This window comes from Euprymna scolopes, chromosome 12, assembly GCF_053919585.1.
Source record: "Euprymna scolopes isolate OS-2025 chromosome 12, ASM5391958v1, whole genome shotgun sequence".
NCBI lineage: Eukaryota > Metazoa > Mollusca > Cephalopoda > Sepiida > Sepiolidae > Euprymna > Euprymna scolopes.
Window position 1 is genome coordinate 143985579 of NC_136493.1, and position 22528 is coordinate 144008106.

Below are 22528 nucleotides of genomic sequence, written 5' to 3' on the forward strand. Positions count from 1 at the left end.
GACTTTGTTTAAGGGCTGGGGGACTTTCACGCGTTGTTACAGAAATATTGAAGGCTGCAAGAGAAACATACACTGAAATGATCATAGACTTGACAAAGACGACATTATCCCTAACGATTGAAAACTTAGTACAAGGGTAAAATGGAAGCATTAGATAAAAGTAATTGCAGATGCTTAAATGTCCTGAATGTTCTTCAGACTTTTGCCCCTTCACAACAATATTTATAGACCTATCAAAAAGAAAAGATGAGAGATAGGAGTTGAGGACATTTGCATAGCTAACCCGATCTACAAACTGATTTCAAACAGGAAAAAATGCCATTGTGAAAATGTAATACTTTTCAACTTTTATTTAAATAATTACTTCTCATTTTTTTAAATCTTTCATGTTGATATTATCAATATTTATCTTTTTCATATTGATAAAGTTTACTGGTTATTATATCCCTCCCCCATGTTCAAATGATTAAATGCTGATCTATATTTATATAAACTTACTAGAAAATCCATCCCCCTGATAGGTACATGTGAAATGTATACCATTTTGAGCTACACACCACAACACTACAACCACTGATCATTAGTTTAGTCTTCATAATATTGTAAAGTAATTGGGAGTAATTGAATAGCAAGTAAGAAGTCAGATGAACGTAGATGGAACGCAGTTTGATTTTATATTGGGGCAAGCAACCACTGGTGCTGTGTGTATCCTTAGAAAAAAAGTACCTTAATAAGATGTATTTTGCTTTTGCTGATCTTGAGCTTTTGATAGTGTTAAGAGATGTTGTCTGGTGGAATTTGTGTAAACCAGGGACAAACAAATGGTTGGTGAAAGTTATTTAATCAATGTATAGGATTGCTCAGTCATGTTAGCATTAATAGCACATTTAGTGATAGGTTTACTGTTAAAGTGGGAGTACATTAGAGTTCTGTACTGGCTCCATTGTTTTAGAAGCATTGTCCAGGGAGTTCCATATCAGTTGTCTGGAAGAGATGATTTAGTATTTGACTGTTAAACAATGACTGACTTGTTAAGTTAAAAACTTTGAGGAATGCTATGGAAAGTAAATGTTATGAAGACCAAATTGATGATTAGTGGTTGTAGTGTTGGAAAGCTCTGTCTCAGTTTGTGGAAAAGGAATCTGATGTAATTCAAATTTCCGTGCTATTTGTAAGCATTAAGTATACAAGAAGTGCAGTTGAATTACAGGTAGGTTGAGATGATGATTACCCAATTTCTATGCAAGAAGTGTAAGATAATGGCAATGGATGAGAACTCTGATGTGGAGTATCTTTGGATAGCAAAGCTGTTAAAGTTTTATCTTGATCACAGTGGACCCAGCAGTGGAAATAGGCAAAAAATTGATGTCCTCTTAACGTTCTGAATTTAATAAATTAAAAGTAAAATAAATTTTTTACAAAAAAAAAAAAAATGTCAATTTCATCATTTTTAGCGATTTTATAAGATTTTGAAGTTGCTGAAATCAGCAACGTTGGTCAGGCTGTTTTTCATAAGCAAAATTGTACTGAAAACCTCAGAAAACCTTTGAAAAATAGAAGAAAATCCTTAAAAACACATCTTACTTTTGTTAGGTTTGGTAACAGAAATATCAGAATTTCCCCAATTCTTTTTGCAATTATGTCTTCAAATAGAAAACATTTGTTGCAAATAAATAGTGAATGCATGCTACATTGTTAATTTACTTGTTGCTGTTCATAAACTATCGCATACATACTCATTTTCGAAAAATTGAGAATTGTCCATTGAGAAGTTCCCTGTGTCCATTCGGGATTTCCTTGATTTTCTTTTGTTTAAACTTTCCTTTATATCATTTAAGCTTTCTTCGATGATTTTTGTTTCAGTAATTGTTTTATAATATCAATAGTTACATTTCAAAAATATATTTACATAATAAGGAAGAACTCAGCAAAGTGTCCCTTACACGAAAACAAATCTTTCAAGTAATCATTTATTACAGATCAGTTTCTACAAACCAAATTCTCTGGTTATGATGCTTGTATAAGTAAATGTGGAAAAGAATTCCATGTAATCCAAGATTCTGCTGACTAGTTGGAATTCTTCAAATCAGCATGGATGCAATTCACTCGTTTAAAGAGTCAGCACAAGAAAGGCAATTCAGTTGTGCTCGAACTTGCTGCTACAGAAGTAAAGTTGTATGCTGCTATTGTTGTTGAGAGTGAATATGTTATAACAACAAAGAAAAGAAAGCGTATTCATAATCTGTGTGCACACGTTGGCAATAAGTCATATAATGTAAAGATAATTCATGACACCATGAAAGATTTAAAGTTTAAGTAGCATATGTTAGGACTAGGTGGTGCAGATTGTATTCTTTGTATTAACAAGTAGACAGTCCAGACAAATACTGAATTTATTTCTGATGGATTCCAAATCAACAGATGTACTGAGGATGCTCTGAAGTTGTGGGAAAGTCTAGTTGATGATGATGGTGTGGTTTTTATTAAGTGGTGACTTTAAGACCAGACAAGGTGTTACAGCAAAACCAATTTCTGTATCAAACCAGAGAAGTATCATGATAACCCATGCGTACATCAATGGCACTGCATGGTTCCTCAAAGTTATATATCATTGCCACATAAAATACCAACAATGGATTAGGTATGCGCCATTAGGTGACCCAATTCCTGCCTCCAGAGAAAGATTTCTGAACAAAATTCATGAGGAAACTGATTTCTATTTGGATAGATGTAATCATGCTGGTGGAAAAGGTGAGACATCAACAAATGGCCATCAAGAAAGACATTTTTTCTCTGATGAGGTTATTGATGGCATACAAGAATTGACTTCTGTATAACATGAGGATAATTTGTTGCTTTTGAATCGCCGGTTGTCAATCCTTAGTGTTGTATCATCCTCAAGACAAGTTAATCTTCATAAGGTAAATTCTTTGCCAAAGTACAATTAGGAATATGTGTGATCATTTTAAATGGGTCATGGAATACTTCAACATTTAGTCGAGTTGGTGGTTATGAATGATGGCTGCAGATTAGGAAACTTGTCTGAGGAATATTTGGAGTCCAACAATAAAAACATTCGTAATAATTTGCAATTCGTTTCAAGAAAAACATCAGCAATTGAACAGTTAACTGATGTTATTTGTAGATTGCTTGAATGTTCTGATCCTGGTGTTGTGAAGCCGTCTAATCAATTGCATCCTAATAAGTATTGCACTGAATGTGGTGCAAACGATCACACTTTTAGATCTCCTGCAAGGCTCTTCAACCTTCCAAAGAAATTGTATGTTTCTCTTGTTGAAGATATCTTACTTGATTGATATCTTGTAATATATATATATACTATTTTGTATTCACATTATTAGACTTACGAGTCCTGAGCAACTGTCAGTGGGTCATTTTTCACTAAGGTATGCCCAAATATCTAATTTGAACTTTTGTGAGCAAAGAAAGTGTATTCATGATCTGTGTGCATTTAGAGCATTTAGAAGAATTTAAGTTTTGGGGGGCTTAAAGGCCCCCAAATTTGACATGTTTGAAATATTTAAATTTTTCTGTTTTCGACTCATCATTTTACCTTAGTCCTCAACCACTACCTGAGGATTTGCCATTGTCTCTATTTTCACAAATTGGCGATCTGAGCCCACGGTGTTGATACCATTGGAGTACAATGTGATGGCAAGAAATGGGAGTGAATGGATTAAGTTCAGATAATTTCTGTCTGTTTTGACAGGTTTTTGTTTTAAATACAAAACTTAACAAATCGTAATGGTTAATACTTTTTTTTTTTTTTTTTTTTTGCAAATAAAAATAATGCCCTTTAATAAACATCACTTTCTGATTACATCCAATAAGCACAAATTTATTCATGTACATACACTTTCAATAAATATATTTGAAAAAAATATATACTTAGAAGCACGTTATTTAGGTTTGAGAAAATTGAACAACAGTTGATAGCTATTAGAAAATAAAAAGAATATTATGTTTGGTGCAGTAATTTCTGGATTACTCAATTTTTCCAGGGAGAAAATAGTAAAAAATTAAACACATTGTTCAACTTGAGTTTTATTTAATTTCTAATTTTATAAGAAATTAGGATTCCAGACGACACTATATTTAATTAGATGAAATATTTACTTTATGGAGAAAAATCTACAAATGTGTCAGTGTCATAATTTACAAAAACTTCATACATATTATTTTTAATATAATTTTTATACAACAAAGATCACTTTTGTTTCTGCATGTTTTTTTAATTTTTTTTTCAATTGCTCTTTGGCTTTTTGATGTCAATTTCTATTAAGAACATTATTTCACTACAATTTTGAAGTGTATTGCACTGTGACATGATTAATAGGGCATGAGATTTCTAAGCTAGGTTGTGGTTTGATTTCTTTTGCAAACAACTTTTTCTTTATTAAAAAATTCGTTAACATATTTAGCTCTCCTACACCTAAACCTTCATTTACAGAGTTAAGTGTCAAAAAATAAACTTCTTCATACTATTTAAAAAGAAAAAAAAATACAAATAAATTGAAAATAAACATTATTTTTAAATAAATGTATACTGCTGGAAATATGTTGTGAGCAACTTTGATTTATAATAGTCTCAGACACAATCATTTTAAAATCCTCATTATTAAACTAAAGTGTATGAATTAAATCTTTTAAATTTAAGATTTTAATTCAAATGTTGTCTACCAGTTTATTTTATAATCTTGAACTAAAAATTACTTTAGAATTTTTTTAGTTAAATTCTTATCACTTTATAAATCTAATGTTTAATACACATAAATATATGTATACAAGTTTAGTTTATAAAAATCTCAAATGCAAACTGCTTTTAAAACTGAAGTGAATGAATTAAATCTCATTAATGAATTTATAATGGGTCAAATGTTTTTATAAACGATTTGATTGGATCTTAAGATTTTTAAAAATAATTTGTAAACAAAAAAAATGGAAAATAAAATGGTTTCCAGACAACACAAGATATGAACAGTTATTTTACTAAATTAAAAACAAATTTTTTAAATTTATAAAATATATAAACTATTTTTAATCCATGTATGATAAATGTGAAATTTCTGATTCCAGCAGCTATTTCTTTCTCACATGTACACAATCCCCAATTGAATGTACTCATCCTTATGTTTTTGTTCTTTTGTCTTGCACTTCACTGTTAATACTGTAATTTTTGTCATAAAAGTATTTTCACATGATTTTTATCTATAGAATATTGATTTCCATTGATCCAAACGATCTTCAAATTTTCTGTTGGATTTTATTTTTTTCATTCTTTGTAAAAAGAAAAATAATGTTCCTCTCCAAAATCCTTAACAATCATCTTTTCTCGTTTTAGCAACAAGAGCAGGATCCAACCAATCTGTATATTGCCAATTTGCCACCATATTTCACAGAGGAGCATTTAGAAGAAATGTTTAAAGAATATGGCGCTGTTATTTCTACTCGAATTCTACGGAAACTTGATGGCATCAGTCGAGGTGTTGGATTTGCTCGGATGGAAAGCAAGGAAAAATGTGAACAAATTATCCAAAATTTCAACTCTAAAATGCTTGCAGGTAAAGTAAATGTTTTTGCTTTTTTTCTTTAAAAGTTACCAACTTGTGGCAGAAGAATTCTTCTCATATGGTACCAATCAGGGCATTAGGATTAGTAGCCTAATCATTTGACATCAACATAAAAGATCCGGCTCTGCTCTGGGCCTAAAATGTATTTGATTAGTCATCTCTATATCAATAAAATGTGCATATATTTCTCATGTCAATATAACTTTAATAATTGCATTTTTTTTTTTTCTATTTAATACTGACTATAGAAATCTGGCATGATTTATATGCTAAATTAATCAAGTATATATTGAAATAAAGTGTTATAGAATACAACAAAATCTTTTAAATCCTATATAAAAATTTAACTGCAAAATTAATTCCATTAGAATACATTTTGTTTTTTAATAAGGCAGCTATTTTAATTTGTTAATAGTTTTAAAAAGTCAAATTGTGATTCTTCAAATTAAAAACCACTGTCAATTAAAATAATTATTAGCTTTAAATTGGCAGCTAAAAATGTCTTTAATTATTACTTTTAAATCTTCAATTTTAAAACTATTTGTTTTGAATTTGGGAAAAATATCTTCATTTTTTGTTAATATGTATCATCATGCATTTGCTAACTTTTTAAAATTATAAAAAATATATTGACCAAGAAATAGTGGATGAATAACTATAAAATAGACCAGACCATTTGTTTCTGAAGTCTGAATCGGTGCAGAATTTTCTGTTAAAAAATTAACATTCGAAAATGCTTTAAATGCTGTCATTATTCGTTAGTATTTAGTATAATTTAGAAACATGAAATTAGTACATTAGTTAGTATAATTTAGAAACATGAAATTGGTGCATTAGTTAGTATTATTTAGTATTATTTAGAAACATGAAATTGGTGCATTAGTTAGTATTATTTAGTATTATTTAGAAACATGAAATTTTAATGTTTTGCTGATTGGTTTTGTTTTAATGAAACTTGTGCTCCCAAACCTCGTTCTTTTAATCTTTTTTATGAACAAAAAGAAAAAAATCACAACTCTATTTTCATACATTTCAATTTAAAACATTTCTCCTGAATATTTTCTACATTTTCTCTGTGGGTTGGATTAAAGACCTTGGTGGGCTGGATCTGGCCCATGGATCATACTTTAGAGACCTTTTATTTAAGGGATACCACACCAAAATGATAAAAAACCAACCAAAAGAAAAAAAATAACATGTAAAAGTAATGCTATATTGATTGCTCATATCCATCATGTTCTTCAGATAAGTTTTGTTTTTAATGAAACTGATATCCTAAAACCTCATTCTTTTAATCTTTTTTTATGAACAAAGACTGCAACACTATTTTCACATATTTCCATTTAAAAAAAAATTTTCCTGATTATTTTTTACATTTTTCATAAGAGCCCTATAGACTGGACTAAAGACTTTTGTAAGCCGGATGTGACCCATGGGCTTTACTTTGGAAACTCCCTGATCTAATAGAATCCCCTAAGAAACAAGGGTCAGTTATAAGTGATAGGGGAGTTCGCCTATCACTTATAACTTTTCTTTTTTAAAGAACTTTTCCTTTTAAAGAAAAGTTTGAGAGTATCTTACCTCTTGATATCGGGATTGTAAAGTCTGTCTAGTTTTTAAAGGTAGACAACTCCTTTTATATTAAACGAAAACTAACTTATCTCCTTTTTTTTAGACTTATACAGAATAAAATAAAATTTTAGTAAGCGAGACATTTTGTATGCAAATAAAAATTAAAAAAAAGTAAAAATTAATTCTTCTTCTTAATGATTTGCTGATGCTTTCATATCAGTTGTCCATGTTTAACTACATAATTTAAAAAAATAAACTAATGAAGTAATACCAATAACATGTTACAACAATAACAAATGAAAGTTGATGCATCAGAATCAGTTCGATATGTTTGCTTTAAATGCTATTTAGGTCCAACTTTTAAAATCTCATAAGATAACTTTGTTAGATAGAATAGAAGCAGAACTATACTATCTATTTTTAGCATTTTGACAATTTGGAATTACAGACGTCTTAATTGTGATCTTTTTTTCTTTTTCTTTGGGGGTAAAAAATTGTGTGGAAAATAGCAATTTTTCTTTGAATTTTGATAGGTGGGAAAGAACCTCTCTTAGTGAAATTTGCTGACGGTGGTAACAAGAAAAAGGCCCAGTACCAACAAAATCGCACCTGGCCAGACAGGGGAGAAGCCAATAACTATGGTTTCGTAACGGTGAGTAAATTTTGATTAGAACGTCATGCTTATTTTTCATACTTTAATTCATGTATTATTTATAATTTTATAAAAGATTGAACAGATCAATTTTATTCTTTTGCTTCATTGTTGTTAAATTAATCAAAATGCTAAAGTTTACAAAAAATGTCTATATCACCATGTTGTGTAGAATATATGAGGTGCCTTCAATAAGTTTCCTGATTTCTTTTCATATGGCCACTTTTGTTGATAGAACACACATGTAACTCTAACCCAACTTCGAATTAATGTCCGGTTTCAATGCATTTGTTGTACCATTCCAACAACTTCTCGAAGGCAACATGGAAGTCCTTTTGTGTAAGCATGTCGATGACCCTCATCACAGCCTCTTTCATCACAATTGTTTCATCATGACAGCCTCTACGGTTTTCCTTCTTTGAGACTAACCAAAAGTCACAGGGAGTAAGGAACTGTCTTGATGCCCATCTTGGTCAAATAGTCTGTGACAAGGATGCACTCTTGAGACAATCTTCATGCAAATCTTCCACATCTTCAGTTCCTTGCAAATAATTGTGGGTACAATTGCCACACTGGCATCAAATTGTGCACTTATTGTCTCTATAGACACACGACGGTCCTTATCCATGAAATTCTTTATTTGGCCAATCAACAATGGTGTTCTGACTTCCTTACTTCTCTTGCACCTCTCATCATCCCTCACAGACTCCCTGCCTTCCTTGAATCTCTTATATCATTCAACAGCTAATGCCTGATTCATGCAAGATGGTCCAAAAAGCAGTCTGAAGCATTCCATATGTTTCTGTGGCATTTTTTTTCCAAGTTTAAAACAGAATTTTATTGCATATCGTTCTTCTAAAGTGTCATGTCCAGATTGTATTTTTGAAATTCACCAGTTGTGATGATCAGGCTTTAATAGGGTGCATTCCAATTCCTGCTGTAGCTGTTCATTTGAATCTGAAATCATAAAAATTGGTCAGTCATCTCATAGATGTATAGCAATAATATACTGTATTTTCAAGAGTCTACGACAATTGAAAATGCCTGTACAAAAAAAAAGTCTGGAAACTTATTGAAGGCACCTCATATATTCCATTAGTTATAATGATCAATTCATTAGTGTAAAAGTGAATCGTATACATTTTCATAGAATTATGATACAAATTAATCTGACAGCAGTGATTTTTGTTGCTGTCGGACTGCTGTTCTATTCAATCCTAGGAAGTTCAAGCTTTATCTTTTCTCTGAGAAGGGTTAGTTTATTGATAACCGCTTAAAGCCCTTTTACTAGAGAAGGCCGGAGTTGCTCAGGCATTTTCTGTATGCCAGAGTGTGCTTATTCTAGTGTACTTGCTTCTCAAAGCCACATCCGACCTTGAGTCTAATCTATTGACAAGGATATATTTATATATTATATGAGATAGAGAAAGTGTGATACACCCCTTTCTCCTATGCATGTGTATGCATACTTTACCTTTGTGTCAAGGAGAGAGGAAAGGAGGAAGATCGTTTTAGTATAATAATGTAATTGTTACAAGCCTTTCTTTGTCCACTAAGATAAGTTGCTTGTTTCACAGAGAGGGGGATGGGTAGTTGCTTGTGGCTGAGTTCTGCCGCCAGTAATGATGGCTGACTTGAAAAGATGGAAGTGGAGGGAGGGGGTCTGCAGAAAAAACTTTTCAATTTTTTCTGTTGCACTTTGCCAGTGGTGGAGAGGAGGGTGAAGAATTATAGTAAAAGCTGCAAGAAGTATTAATAATAATAAAATGTTTAAATGCCTATTTTGCATATTGCTTGCATCACTTTGAAAACAATTAGCTAGTAGTCTCTACTTTATGCATGACTGTACAATAAACTGACCAAGATAGTTTGGAAATACTTGCATCCCATTGGTTTGAACATATAGGTCAGCTATGATGATGGAGATGAAAGAAGAGAAGGCATGTGTTTATTGCACTACTTTTTATCTTGACCTTTATATTAACATTCTCTTTACAATATATACTCTCTGTATCTTTCAGTTTTCCCTGGAGACTTTTCCTCTTTGTTGTTTCATGGAGGAGAAATAAATGCAATTTGAATAAATTTGTAATTCCCAGAAAAATATACTTAAAACAATGACAACTTTGGATTTATTTTATTTTTTTACCCATAAATTGATAAATACAGACAAGATAGCTGCATGCTAGATTTTTATCAAATTCTAGCATTAAATTAATTGAATAAAATTTTTAATTTCCTATATCCTCACACACACACATGTGTGTGTGTGTGTGTGAGGATATCAGAAATTGAAATATATTCATTTTAATGATATATATATATATATATATATAAGTTATAAAATGTATATGGCGATTACGCTACACTGAATATTCCACGTTTCATCCACTCTAGGATTCTTCAGGCTTATGAAGAATCCTAGAGTGGATGAAACACGGAATATTCAGTGTAGTTTAATCGCCATATACATTTTATAAATTACTAACTAGTATTGAGCACTTTTGAAGTAAATACTTAAAGTTTACGCATAAATCTATACTTTCGTATATTAATTTTATGTGAGTAAATTAAGTAGTTATATATATATATATATATATATATATATATATATATATAATAGGACAACAAGAGAATGAAATGGTAATTTTTCATTAATTTGGTGGGGGGGGGGTTATGTAAGGTTGTAAAACTGAAAGGTAATATGCAGCAATATATTTATAAGTTTCTACTGTTATTATATATGGAGTAAAGCTATATATATATATATCATATGGAAATTTGTCAGACCAAAGCTATACTATTACTTCTGTCAACTGTATTATCTTTTTTAATGCACTTTCAATGCTCAATTCAAGTTGGGGGAGGGAGTACATATACTATCTGTTTGTGCATTATAAAATCCTCTTAGGCATTACCACATCCCTCTTTTTGGCAGAGAAGGGGGTGATTGTAGTATCTGTTATATTGTCACAAGATCATTCTCCCAGTCATTACTTTCTTCCTGGGAGAGAAAGCTAGCATATGTCAACAAGAAATAATGAACAATTGATTGAAAAAAAACGTGACCAAAGGCAGCATATTTTTGTTAGTATCTATAATGTAAGTTTATAACTGACATTGATTATAAAAATGAAACCAGAAGGTTGATAGGGAAGGCATCATGTGACACAGATTTCACACTATTTTTGGTTTGTAATATTGTTAAATCATTGATACATCGTGATAGTTACTAAAACATGGCTTTGCCAACATTGGCCACTTTTTGAGTGTTGACTGTGTGGAAAGTCAGGTATATCGAGGCAAACACAACTTGATTTAATTTTAATTGAATATTTATCAAAATCTAAAAAGAAATTGAATAAAACAAAAACATTTTAAATCCCTTTTCAAGTTTTGTGTTTACCCTTCTCCTATTTGCTTGCACACAGGGCTGACATATGGTAGCTAGTTTCCCTTCTCCCTACAGATATCTTATAATCAGAAGTATTTGGCTTGCTTGCTATCTCTGATTCTTAGCTTGCTATTTATAAATACAAGAATTAAAACAAAAGAAAACGGCAAAACTAATATAAAAGGACTCTTAGTTAATGTAGAATAGTTACAGTAAGTGTATATATATATATATATATATATATATATTTCAATCATGCAATTAAAAGAAGTTTACTAGACAAAGGCAAATGTAAGCTTCAGTTCAATATAAGTATTAATGTCTATTTATCCCAAGCAAATAAAAAAAAAAAAAAGCTCAATAAGATGGCAATAGGAAGTAAAGCCTAATACAAGAAACATAAATGAAAACTGTAAACCAAAATTGACAAGTAAAATTTATTTTTCAACAGAATATCTCCATTAAATAAAGACGGTTAAAAATATCCTTATTTTGCAGAATTTCAAAGAATGCAAAATTCTTCTCTTCAGAGGAAAGAAATGAGTTAGCAAATTATATAAATAGCAGAGCTAAAAAATTGCTGGTTTTAGCATTTTATGAAGGTGGTCATAGAATGTTTGTCAAGATGAATAAATAAAAAAAGAAGGAAAAAAAAACATGCTGTGTGTGTGTGTGTGTGTGTGTGTGTGTGTGTGTGTGTGTGTGTGTGTGTGTGTGTGTGTGTGTTCATGTACAAAAAAAAAAATATGCAAAACCTGGCCTAAACATTTTCTCCCAAACGGTTGCCTTGTTCCCATCAAAGATTGGGGGGGAGGGCAAACACATTACCTGTTATTGAATGTTGCTCGGCATTCAGTTACTTTAAACTTATCATTCAGTAATTTCTTATGCCAATTTGCAATGCATAGTTTAATCATCCACTCACAAAGAAGTTGCTCAATAAATTCTTCAATCAACTCAAAATCATACCTTGTGCTGGTATGGTGCATATCTGTTGCTATACTTCAAGGACTGAATTATGTTGTAAGCTGAAATCATGTTCCTAAATTTTATAAACATTTTCTTTAGTTATGATTGCTTTCAGTTTTTGGATGTCATAACTTGGTTTTACCATTTCTATATGATTTGCATGTTTTGTTTTTTTTACCAGGGAATTCCTATGGGATATGATCAGACAACAATTGCTCAAAATGGGTAAGTTGACATCTTGAAATGTTTTTTAACATATTAAATCTTGTTTGTAATCTTTTATACAATATCTGGTACACATTTCCTTGTGTAATAATTTTGACATAATGCTACGGAGTCTTTTCTTTAAGACTAGCAGGGGTACTCGACGTTGCTCAGGTGTGTCGAGGTGGTGTTGTAAGGAACCACAAAAAAAGTGGTAGTAGTAGCGGGGGGGGGTCAAAAGAACGGTAGACAGTTTGAGTGGAGAGAGGTGGTTTTTTTTTGTTTTGTTTTTTTTTTTTGTGGTAGTAGACAGGCAGGCTCAAACTTGTAACACAAAGGAGTAAAAGAAGGTTTAAAAAAACTGCTGAAACAGATGCTACACTTTGAGATATTAAATCTTTTATTCAGCCTAAAAAGTTTGACATAAACAAAAACTTAGGCACAAGACCAACTCAAAAGCAGGAAAAATGGGGGTTGTTGGTCATCCTTGTCACTCCATAACTAAACAAAAGTTTCTCTTCCCTAGTATCTTCTTCCACCATAATACCGCATTTACCCTTTCATACTTGGGGTAGTCTTACTTAGCACCCAATTGTTTAAAAAAATTTTAATTATGTGTAAAAACAAAAAAAGAAAATAACACAATAATTCATTTGTGTCGAGGGTGGGGGAAGAAAAAATACAACAATGGTTAGTAGGACCCTCCCAACCCCGTCTAGTTGATAGACCACCCGTTTCACTTCAGTTCGTCAAGGAACCTGAGCTCCTGCAGGACAGTCTCTAAGTGGGGATGCCCTCTAGATGGGATGAAATGCAGAAAAGAAAAATTGGTAGGTGAGAGGGTGGGCTAGTGATTGATTTCTCTCCAAGATGGGTGAAATTTAGAGGGAGGGGTGAAAAAAAAAATTGCAGATACATTTTGATCTTTGATCCCCCGGGCCAAGAAGGCCGGCGAACATGTTTGATTTGATTAGTTTTGCTTTATTTATACGAAAAAGAGAAACGCGCGAAAGGACCGAATAGTGAATTTTTTAAAAGCTAGGAAGCATAAGGAAACTTGTAAAATAAATGCAACCTCATTGAGAAGCCCAGTGAAAAAAAGCCTTTGTTGGACATACAAAAACATGTGCGGCTGTTTTGCCTTATATATATATATATATATAAATATATATATATATATATATATATATATGTATAGAGAGAGAGAGAGAGAAGATTAACAATATACTCGGACTTTTATTAATTATTAGCGGGGTTGCTATGTTTAGCTGATGTAGTAAGGAATCTTGGGAAGGGGGGGTCAAAACAACATTAGTTGGGGGGGGCATTGCTCAGGTGTGTGTAGGTGGTGTAGTAAGATATCGGGAAGAGGGGAATTAAAACAACAGTAGGCAAAGGTGTTAAAAAAAGAAAAAGTGGTAGTAAGCAAGCTCAAAGGAGAAAAAAAGTATTAAAAAAAAGAACAAAAAAACATGGCGTCTTAGCCGATGTCTCCATTGCCTGACAGAAAGTTCCAAACGTTGAAATTAAGCGTAGTCAATCCAACTGAAACAATGACTTGCAAAAATTGGCGCACATCTAAACAATATGATATAAATGCGGGAGTGCCCCAGGGTTCTATCCTTGGACCTCTATTGTTCCTGATATTCATAAATGACCTCCCCGACAACATTGCCTCTGAGATGGGTATATATGCTGATGACACTACATTCTATGGCAGACACGACAGGAAGACGAATGAACACATTTCTAAAGAAATGGCAGAAACACTAGAGGAAGACCTCCAATCTGTAGTGGAATGGGGACAAAAGTGGTTGGTCGCGTTCAATGCTGCCAAGACTAAACTAGTTTCATTCAATAATTACAAGAAACCCTCTCTACCACCAATAGCAATGGCCAACGACTCTTTATCTGAGAGTCCATCTTTCAAACTCCTTGGCCTAACGTTCACAGGAAACATGAGTTGGAACAATTACATTGAAGGCATTACCAGGGCCGCTGCAAGAAAGGTAGGCTCTCTCTACCGTGCTAGAAAACTACTAACACCCGAAAGTATCCTGTACCTCTATAAGGCCACCATTCGCCCATGTATGGAGTATTGCTGCCACATCTGGGCTGGTGCATCTGCTACTAGTCTCTCGCTCCTTGACAAGGTTCAAAAGAGAGTCGCAAATCTGATAGGCCCTGAACTGGCATCTAAGCTTCAGCCTCTGTCCCATCGACGAAACGTTGCATCCCTCTGCCTGTTCTACAAGTATTTTAGTGGTGAATGCTCTGATGAACTGCAATCACTTGTGCCCCCACGACAGGCTACTAGATCCCACCCCCACACTGTAGAGGTCCCTAGATGTAAAAGATCTTTTTACTCAAATAGTTTCTTCCCCAGAACCGCAAGACTCTGGAATTCCATTCCAGGTCCCTGCTTCCCCAACAGTACTGACGTGCAGAAGTTCAAGTGTAACGTGAACCGACACCTTGCTGCCCAAATCCCTACATAGTACCCCAGTAGTTGTTGCCCCTGATAGTAGCCCCCTACTAGTTTCATTCAATAATTACAAGAAACCCTCTCTACCACCAATAGCAATGGCCAACGACTCTTTATCTGAGAGTCCATCTTTCAAACTCCTTGGCCTAACGTTCACAGGAAACATGAGTTGGAACAATTACATTGAAGGCATTACCAGGGCCGCTGCAAGAAAGGTAGGCTCTCTCTACCGTGCTAGAAAACTACTAACACCCGAAAGTATCCTGTACCTCTATAAGGCCACCATTCGCCCATGTATGGAGTATTGCTGCCACATCTGGGCTGGTGCATCTGCTACTAGTCTCTCGCTCCTTGACAAGGTTCAAAAGAGAGTCGCAAATCTGATAGGCCCTGAACTGGCATCTAAGCTTCAGCCTCTGTCCCATCGACGAAACGTTGCATCCCTCTGCCTGTTCTACAAGTATTTTAGTGGTGAATGCTCTGATGAACTGCAATCACTTGTGCCCCCACGACAGGCTACTAGATCCCACCCCCACACTGTAGAGGTCCCTAGATGTAAAAGATCTTTTTACTCAAATAGTTTCTTCCCCAGAACCGCAAGACTCTGGAATTCCATTCCAGGTCCCTGCTTCCCCAACAGTACTGACGTGCAGAAGTTCAAGTGTAACGTGAACCGACACCTTGCTGCCCAAATCCCTACATAGTACCCCAGTAGTTGTTGCCCCTGATAGTAGCCCCCTACTAGTTTCATTCAATAATTACAAGAAACCCTCTCTACCACCAATAGCAATGGCCAACGACTCTTTATCTGAGAGTCCATCTTTCAAACTCCTTGGCCTAACGTTCACAGGAAACATGAGTTGGAACAATTACATTGAAGGCATTACCAGGGCCGCTGCAAGAAAGGTAGGCTCTCTCTACCGTGCTAGAAAACTACTAACACCCGAAAGTATCCTGTACCTCTATAAGGCCACCATTCGCCCATGTATGGAGTATTGCTGCCACATCTGGGCTGGTGCATCTGCTACTAGTCTCTCGCTCCTTGACAAGGTTCAAAAGAGAGTCGCAAATCTGATAGGCCCTGAACTGGCATCTAAGCTTCAGCCTCTGTCCCATCGACGAAACGTTGCATCCCTCTGCCTGTTCTACAAGTATTTTAGTGGTGAATGCTCTGATGAACTGCAATCACTTGTGCCCCCACGACAGGCTACTAGATCCCACCCCCACACTGTAGAGGTCCCTAGATGTAAAAGATCTTTTTACTCAAATAGTTTCTTCCCCAGAACCGCAAGACTCTGGAATTCCATTCCAGGTCCCTGCTTCCCCAACAGTACTGACGTGCAGAAGTTCAAGTGTAACGTGAACCGACACCTTGCTGCCCAAATCCCTACATAGTACCCCAGTAGTTGTTGCCCCTGATAGTAGCCCCCTACACCAAAGTGGCAATTTGCCTTGTTTGGGGTGAAAATGTAATAAAAAAAAAAAAAATAAAAAAAACTGACCCCTCCTTGTAGAAAACTGCCCGGTTGAGGGTGAAGGAATGAATGTTTTTGGCCAATTTTTCAATTTTTGTCATCCGATATGTCAAGCTTCAAAACGATATGGATGTTATCAGGATCCGTCGCGCCTGTCAAAAGTTTTTGACATACATACATACATACATTCACACAAACCGATGATTGAAATTTATATTATAGATAATCTTTAAAGATTTCTACCATCTAAAAAGTTAGTTAGGTACTTGTTATCCAGATTCCTTTTTTTTTATAAAAATTGAAAAATACATCTTCAAGATGCTTTGATTTTGAAATGAATCCGCAATGATGCATTTTATTTGTTTCCGGTTTTTTTTTTTGGGGGGGGGGGGGTTCACATTAGATCAGCTCAATCAAAAAAAAAAAAAAAAAAAAAAAAACAATCTCTCACCTTATTAAAATTTACCTGCTATCCAAATAGATCACATAAGTGATGCTTTATGGGTTTTTATGTCTGATTTAAGGATCTGTGTACTATGACATGTTTTCTGGTCTCACACTTCCCTCTTTTTACTAGAGCTCTTGTACGTTACTTCTAAAAATTACTATTTTACGATAATATTTTGAAAAAAATGAAATAGAAGATGACAAAACTTAATTATTTCAATGAAAATTGAAATTTTGCTATAATTGATAATAATCCTTTTCTAGACATTCCATTTGGCTTTTTATTCATTTTTTTAACTAACTAAAAGAAAAAAATGTAAATTATATTGAAAATCAAATTTTTTGCTTTTTTGTGTTATCAAAATTTTATTTCAATTTAATCTTTCTCTTTTAAATTGATTTTTAAAAAATGAACAAAACTTTGAATGAATGTTTGCAATTATAAAACTAATTTTTATAACACAAAATACTTCATAAGATTCAAGTTTATTTGCTTTTACAAAATATTGCTCCATCCTTTGTTTTTTCACTCCTACAGTTGGGGATTGGTGAAATGGATAACTGCAAACTGACAACCTGGTTATGCCAAGTTCAAATTCAGTCTGTTCCATAATACTACTTTTAATTGATATTGGCAACCTACATGTGGTCCCACTTTTCAAAAGAATTGGGAAATCCAATACCAATGATAGAATCAAGCCAATGAAAAAGTTATACGATGCTGATCAGTGCAAATTAATACCTAGCACTAGTTATACCTTTCAAAATTCCTAATACTTAAAATTTTCAACTTTTAGTGTACCAGGAAATAGTTCAATGACTTGAATATTTGATATACTCAAAGCAAACAAGATATTATTTAATCCTCATAATTTCACTCTTAAATTTATGCAGCCAAAATTATTTCCAGAATATTTTAATTAGTTTAATCAATTAGTCTTTTTTATGGATCACTACTTGTACTGACCTGATGTTGCTCGGGATCTATTACATTCAAATTTATTGACACCATTTTTGTTTAATTCAGTATGTAAGCTTAAAAAAAAAAAAAGCAAGTAAGGAACACTAACTCTTACTAAAACAATGAGTTATTTCCCTTTGCCAACTTTAATTTTTAGGTTTTTATTTAAGAATGTCTCCATATTAGTAAATTCCTGAACCAGATTAACTATTATATATTTATTAAAATAAATTGTAGGGAGGTGTGTTGGTTTATTTTCAATAGCATGTTACAACAATAATGGATAAAATTAGCTTGTCAGAAACGAAGTTTGACTTGTCACCTTAAATGCTATTTAGGTTCAACTTTTAAAGTCCATTTAACATAATTTTATATATTAAATTAAACTAATAGGTTTATTTATTATCTACTGGAAAAAAAATCATTTGAATAAATTAAATGCTTCAAAATAGAATTTAAAATTCACCTTTTTATTTAATATTTCTGAAATTACTTTTTCTGATACTGGCTGTATATTGATTATTATTTCTGTATAGCTAAATAATAGAATTTAATATATAATGAAAGCATTAAGGTCATCATGCTTTTGACAACTCTTCAAAAGTGTATTTTAAACTTTAATTTAAATTAATCTCATATGATTTATTTTAAGAAAATAATTTTTTATCACCAATAAAATATTCAGAACATTTTTGTTTCATTGCAGTTACTGCATTTATTTTAAGATGCAATAAAGAAAAAATAAAAAGGGAAAAAATGACATTAAATGTTAAATATTTTTAAAATATTAACTTAGAAATGGATCCTTAAATGTTCAAGATATCAATTCAATAAATAATAATTAAGGGTCAGAGAATAAGAATATAAATTGTAACGATAAAATTCAGAGATGCTGCTGATAAAATATGAAAAACCTAATTTTTCAGTTGTGTGCCTGAAACATGAAAAATGGTGAAATTGAACATTAAGGGTCCCATAAACTATATATTTTGATTTTTTAATGATATTCTCACACTCACATTGCACACTTGTTGGTATTTTTATCAGTACGTGATGTTAACAATGTCAAAATCTTTCACTCTCGATGAATTTTTGGGGGCACCAGCTAAATGGAACAAACCTTACAGAAGCATTTAAATCCATATTCTTAGACACTTTTGAATGATACCTTTTTCCACATTGTCATTCATGTTACGATGCCAATATTTAAAGTTATAAAAGTCCTTGCTCAACATTACCACTAACTTGAAATACGAAAAAAAACTATACTGCCCTTTTTTTATGTGGGTTGCTCTCATAGATCAATTTTGTCAGTAATTGCAATATTGTAAATATTATTTTATTTATGAAAAGTGAATGCTTTTCAGGAGCATTTGATAGTTGCCAGGTTTGCTGAAAATACTCTTTACTACTCTTCATTTAAAGGGAGATGATTAGCTATTGAATGTAAGGGAGATAACTGTGTTGATTTTAACATCCCTCCCTCCCAATTTGTAAATATGTAGAAAATCATTTTTATCAAATGTTGGATTGAATTTTGCTGTGAATGCGTGGAAGTCGATGCATGTACCAATCACTTGGATGGTTGGAGGTTGGACGTATGCTTATAGATGTACAGTCTTTATCTGCCTTACAGTGTGGGGGCCAACCAAGCAGGGGGGGCTGCAGCAGCTGTCGCAGCAGCAGCAGCCATGATGCCAACTGGTATGGTGCCACGCTATTCGATGTCAACCACTCCAGTCACCACTTACCAAGTTCAATCCAATCCAGCCTGGATGCATCACCCTCAGTACATTATGCCACCCATGGCACATGTAAGTTCACATTTTCTTTACGTCAAGATTTTTATTCCACTCATTAAAGTTGTGTTTAATCATAAAAACTTTTAAAATTGCAGAAAACTAAAAGTCAAAAAAAAAAAAAAAAAATCCTTGTGTGTGCAACTCTTTCTGTACCTCTTGCTCTATTTCTCTCTGTCTCTTCTTACGCTTTCCCTTTGCTCTCAATCACTTTGCATATCTTTCTCTCTGCATCTCCCTCTTGCTTTCTATCTCTCTTTATCTCTTTTATTCTCTCCCACCTGCATCAGGTGTGTCTGCCCTTCTCACTCGCTCTTTCTCTTAATTTGTATATGCATCAAACCCCCCACTCCATGTGGAATGTACTATTAAAAATGCAAACACATTGTCAGCTCTTCAACTATATTTGTTAAGTTATATTTCATTTTTAAGCATTTTTTTGTAATGTTCAAAGTATATACCTGCAAATAATCATAATTGTCATTTTGTAAAAATCCAAATTGTTATTCAAATTGATTTCTTTTAAACAAATTCTAAAAGAAACTGTCAGGAATGATCTTAAAAACAAAAACTAAATCAACAAAATCATTAGATTACTTTTCTAATATACTTTTGTATACGTTTAAAACAATTTTTTACTTGTATCAATATTGATGGTAAGTTGTATGACACAAAAGTTTTGAACACTTTCCAAAAATCTATGAAATTGGATGAAAATTTCAGGCAAATTACCTTTAAAAAAATCTCTTATGTAAATCATTTAAATAATATTCTGGATGAGTTCTGAACTCATGGTAAAAAAAAAAAATAGCTACAGGGATATTTTTTGAAGGCCATCTGCTGAAATATTTCTGAGAATCTTTATATTAATATACATTTTGCTTTTTCTCTTTCAAGAATGACCTGAAATTATTTAATGTAAGAGATGCCCCAAAAGAGAAATCTATAAATTAGTTTAGGTAGCATATCTTTGTTAATAAAGTGGAGTTGTTCATCTAGTGTTCAAGAATTGGTGTGATTTTAAAGTTTTGAAAGATTGAATATCAATAAACTACTCACTCTGACTGGAAAGGTCATGCTTTTTCTCCTCAAAATATTTATGCAAAGGATTCAGCAACTCTATCTCTTCTTTCTATAATACAAAATATTCTTTAAAAAAAAAATTACATTTCGTTTTTGTATCTTCTGTATTATCATATTCATTTCCTCTATGAATACCCTCAACCACAAGAGGTCTTTCCAATACAAACATCTAAATCTCCAGTTACAATAAGTATTTTATTTATTTGCGGACTGTTATCTTCACTTTCATAATTGTTTTACTTTTCGGCCAATTATTAAAAAAAAAAAGTAGTTTCTTCTCACGAAACTTACTAGTTATTGTAATAAGATCCATCTTTTGCATCTACACTCAAACTCCCATTATGGATACAGAATTGAATTCCTACTAGACACACTATCCTTGAGTGTATAGGGGTTTGTCAGGACAACCTGGCATAAGGATATTTTTCCCTGCAAGTAAACCCTGACTAAATATTCAAAATTACATGGTATTCACAGCCCAAATAAGATCTCCTTGGTATCATTAACCAACACTGGTTTTTACAAGGAATGGTGCATCTTCTCCAAGTGATGTTACCTCAAGTAATAGTACAAAGCTGGATATTCCCAGATCATAAGAATTCTTGGAATCCAGTAAGGCCAAGAGACCACAAGAAACATTTAAATAATCAACTGAGGAGATTAAAATCATGTTCTCAACTTCTTTACTAACTTTGTTTGAGATGTAAATAAGAACTTTAATGGAATATTCGAATATATATATGTATCTCATATAGAGATTAAGTGTTAGCAGGAAAATGGCCCCTTTATTTCTGAAAACTTTGACGAAACATATTAGCGTAAAAATTTTCTCACCAACCATCAACTTTGACACTTGGCAGACATTAAAGCAATGATGATTATTTTAACATCTCATTTTTCTTTCCTTTTTCAGATGATCCCAACCTCTGTTCACCCAGGGAGCCACACACTTGATCCCAATTCTGTTATGCCAACCTTAACTACACAAATGGGGCAGTTACAGCTCTCCAATACCTCAGTATGTAAAATAATTGCTAATATTTTTACAAAAAACACTTCACTTGGTTGTAATTGTAAAGTGAGTTCCATATCTTAAAATATTCATCGCTAAGCTGAAGACTAAAACTCTGCATTTTCCTTGGGGGGGTAAAAATCCTAATTATTTTAAACTTTAAAGTTGAATTTTCTTAATATTTTTTCACCAAACATTTGTTCATGTTATAAAATAGAAAACCCAGAATTTTTTCTGTTCTTAAATAAAATCAATATTCATAAAAAACTATAAGTATCTGTAGGAGTAGTAATAGTTTAAAACGAAATTTTAGGTTTATTTTCATAACTGTCATTTGCAGAAAAATTCTGAAGGTTTATCATTAATTCTTAATTTTTGTTAAATTCAAAGACAAACTTTGTTTAGCCTCCTTTAGTAGTCTGAATAATCCAAATAAATTATCAATCCTCATCTAAAAAATTCAGAAACCTATATTTTATTACTAATCTATTCATAGTATTGACATTTTTTCATTCATCATGTTATAATTTACCACAGTTTGAGAATGTTTCATTTTATATATTGTATTGTTAGTATTTGTTCTTTTAAACTATTTGCGTTCAATATTTTTGTGTCTATTTGATCTGGTAGTCACCGTTTCCAAAATTCCAACTTTTTTACGTAAAAGTGTATGTTAAATAAAAATAAAAATCCCCAAAGTCATATTTATCTACTGTTTAGTCAATGAGATTTTATCTGTGCTCAATAAATCCTGACTTGTTTTGTGTAGTTTCATTATTGTGATAAACATTCTTTCAAAATGACATCAAATCAAACTTTGACTTTATTTAACCAATTTTGTACAATTGCATATTTGTGCTTTGCACATCAAAGCTACTACTGAA

The 22528-nt window shown here is 32.6% G+C and overlaps 1 protein-coding gene across 34 annotated transcripts in view; it reads left to right on the forward strand.

Moving 5' to 3' along the window:
• The window catches only part of LOC145291518 (RNA-binding motif, single-stranded-interacting protein 3-like), a 553599-nt gene that overhangs the window by 524118 nt on the left and 6953 nt on the right, over positions 1–22528 (forward strand). For 18 of the 34 annotated variants that reach the window (XR_013869432.1, XR_013869445.1, XR_013869433.1 and 15 more), the window contains 5 exons: positions 5363–5582; positions 7697–7815; positions 12360–12403; positions 19369–19564; positions 21546–21650. Coding sequence is in view for 13 of the 34 variants with exons in the window: in XM_080137497.1 (XP_079993623.1) it covers positions 5363–5582; positions 7697–7815; positions 12360–12403; positions 19369–19564; positions 21546–21650 (684 nt within the window). In the remaining 21 variants the exon portion in view is untranslated. The remainder of the gene's footprint in view (positions 1–5362; positions 5583–7696; positions 7816–12359; positions 12404–19368; positions 19565–21545; positions 21651–22528) is intronic. The other 16 variants (XR_013869442.1, XR_013869447.1, XR_013869444.1 and 13 more) reach the window with 1 other exon arrangement.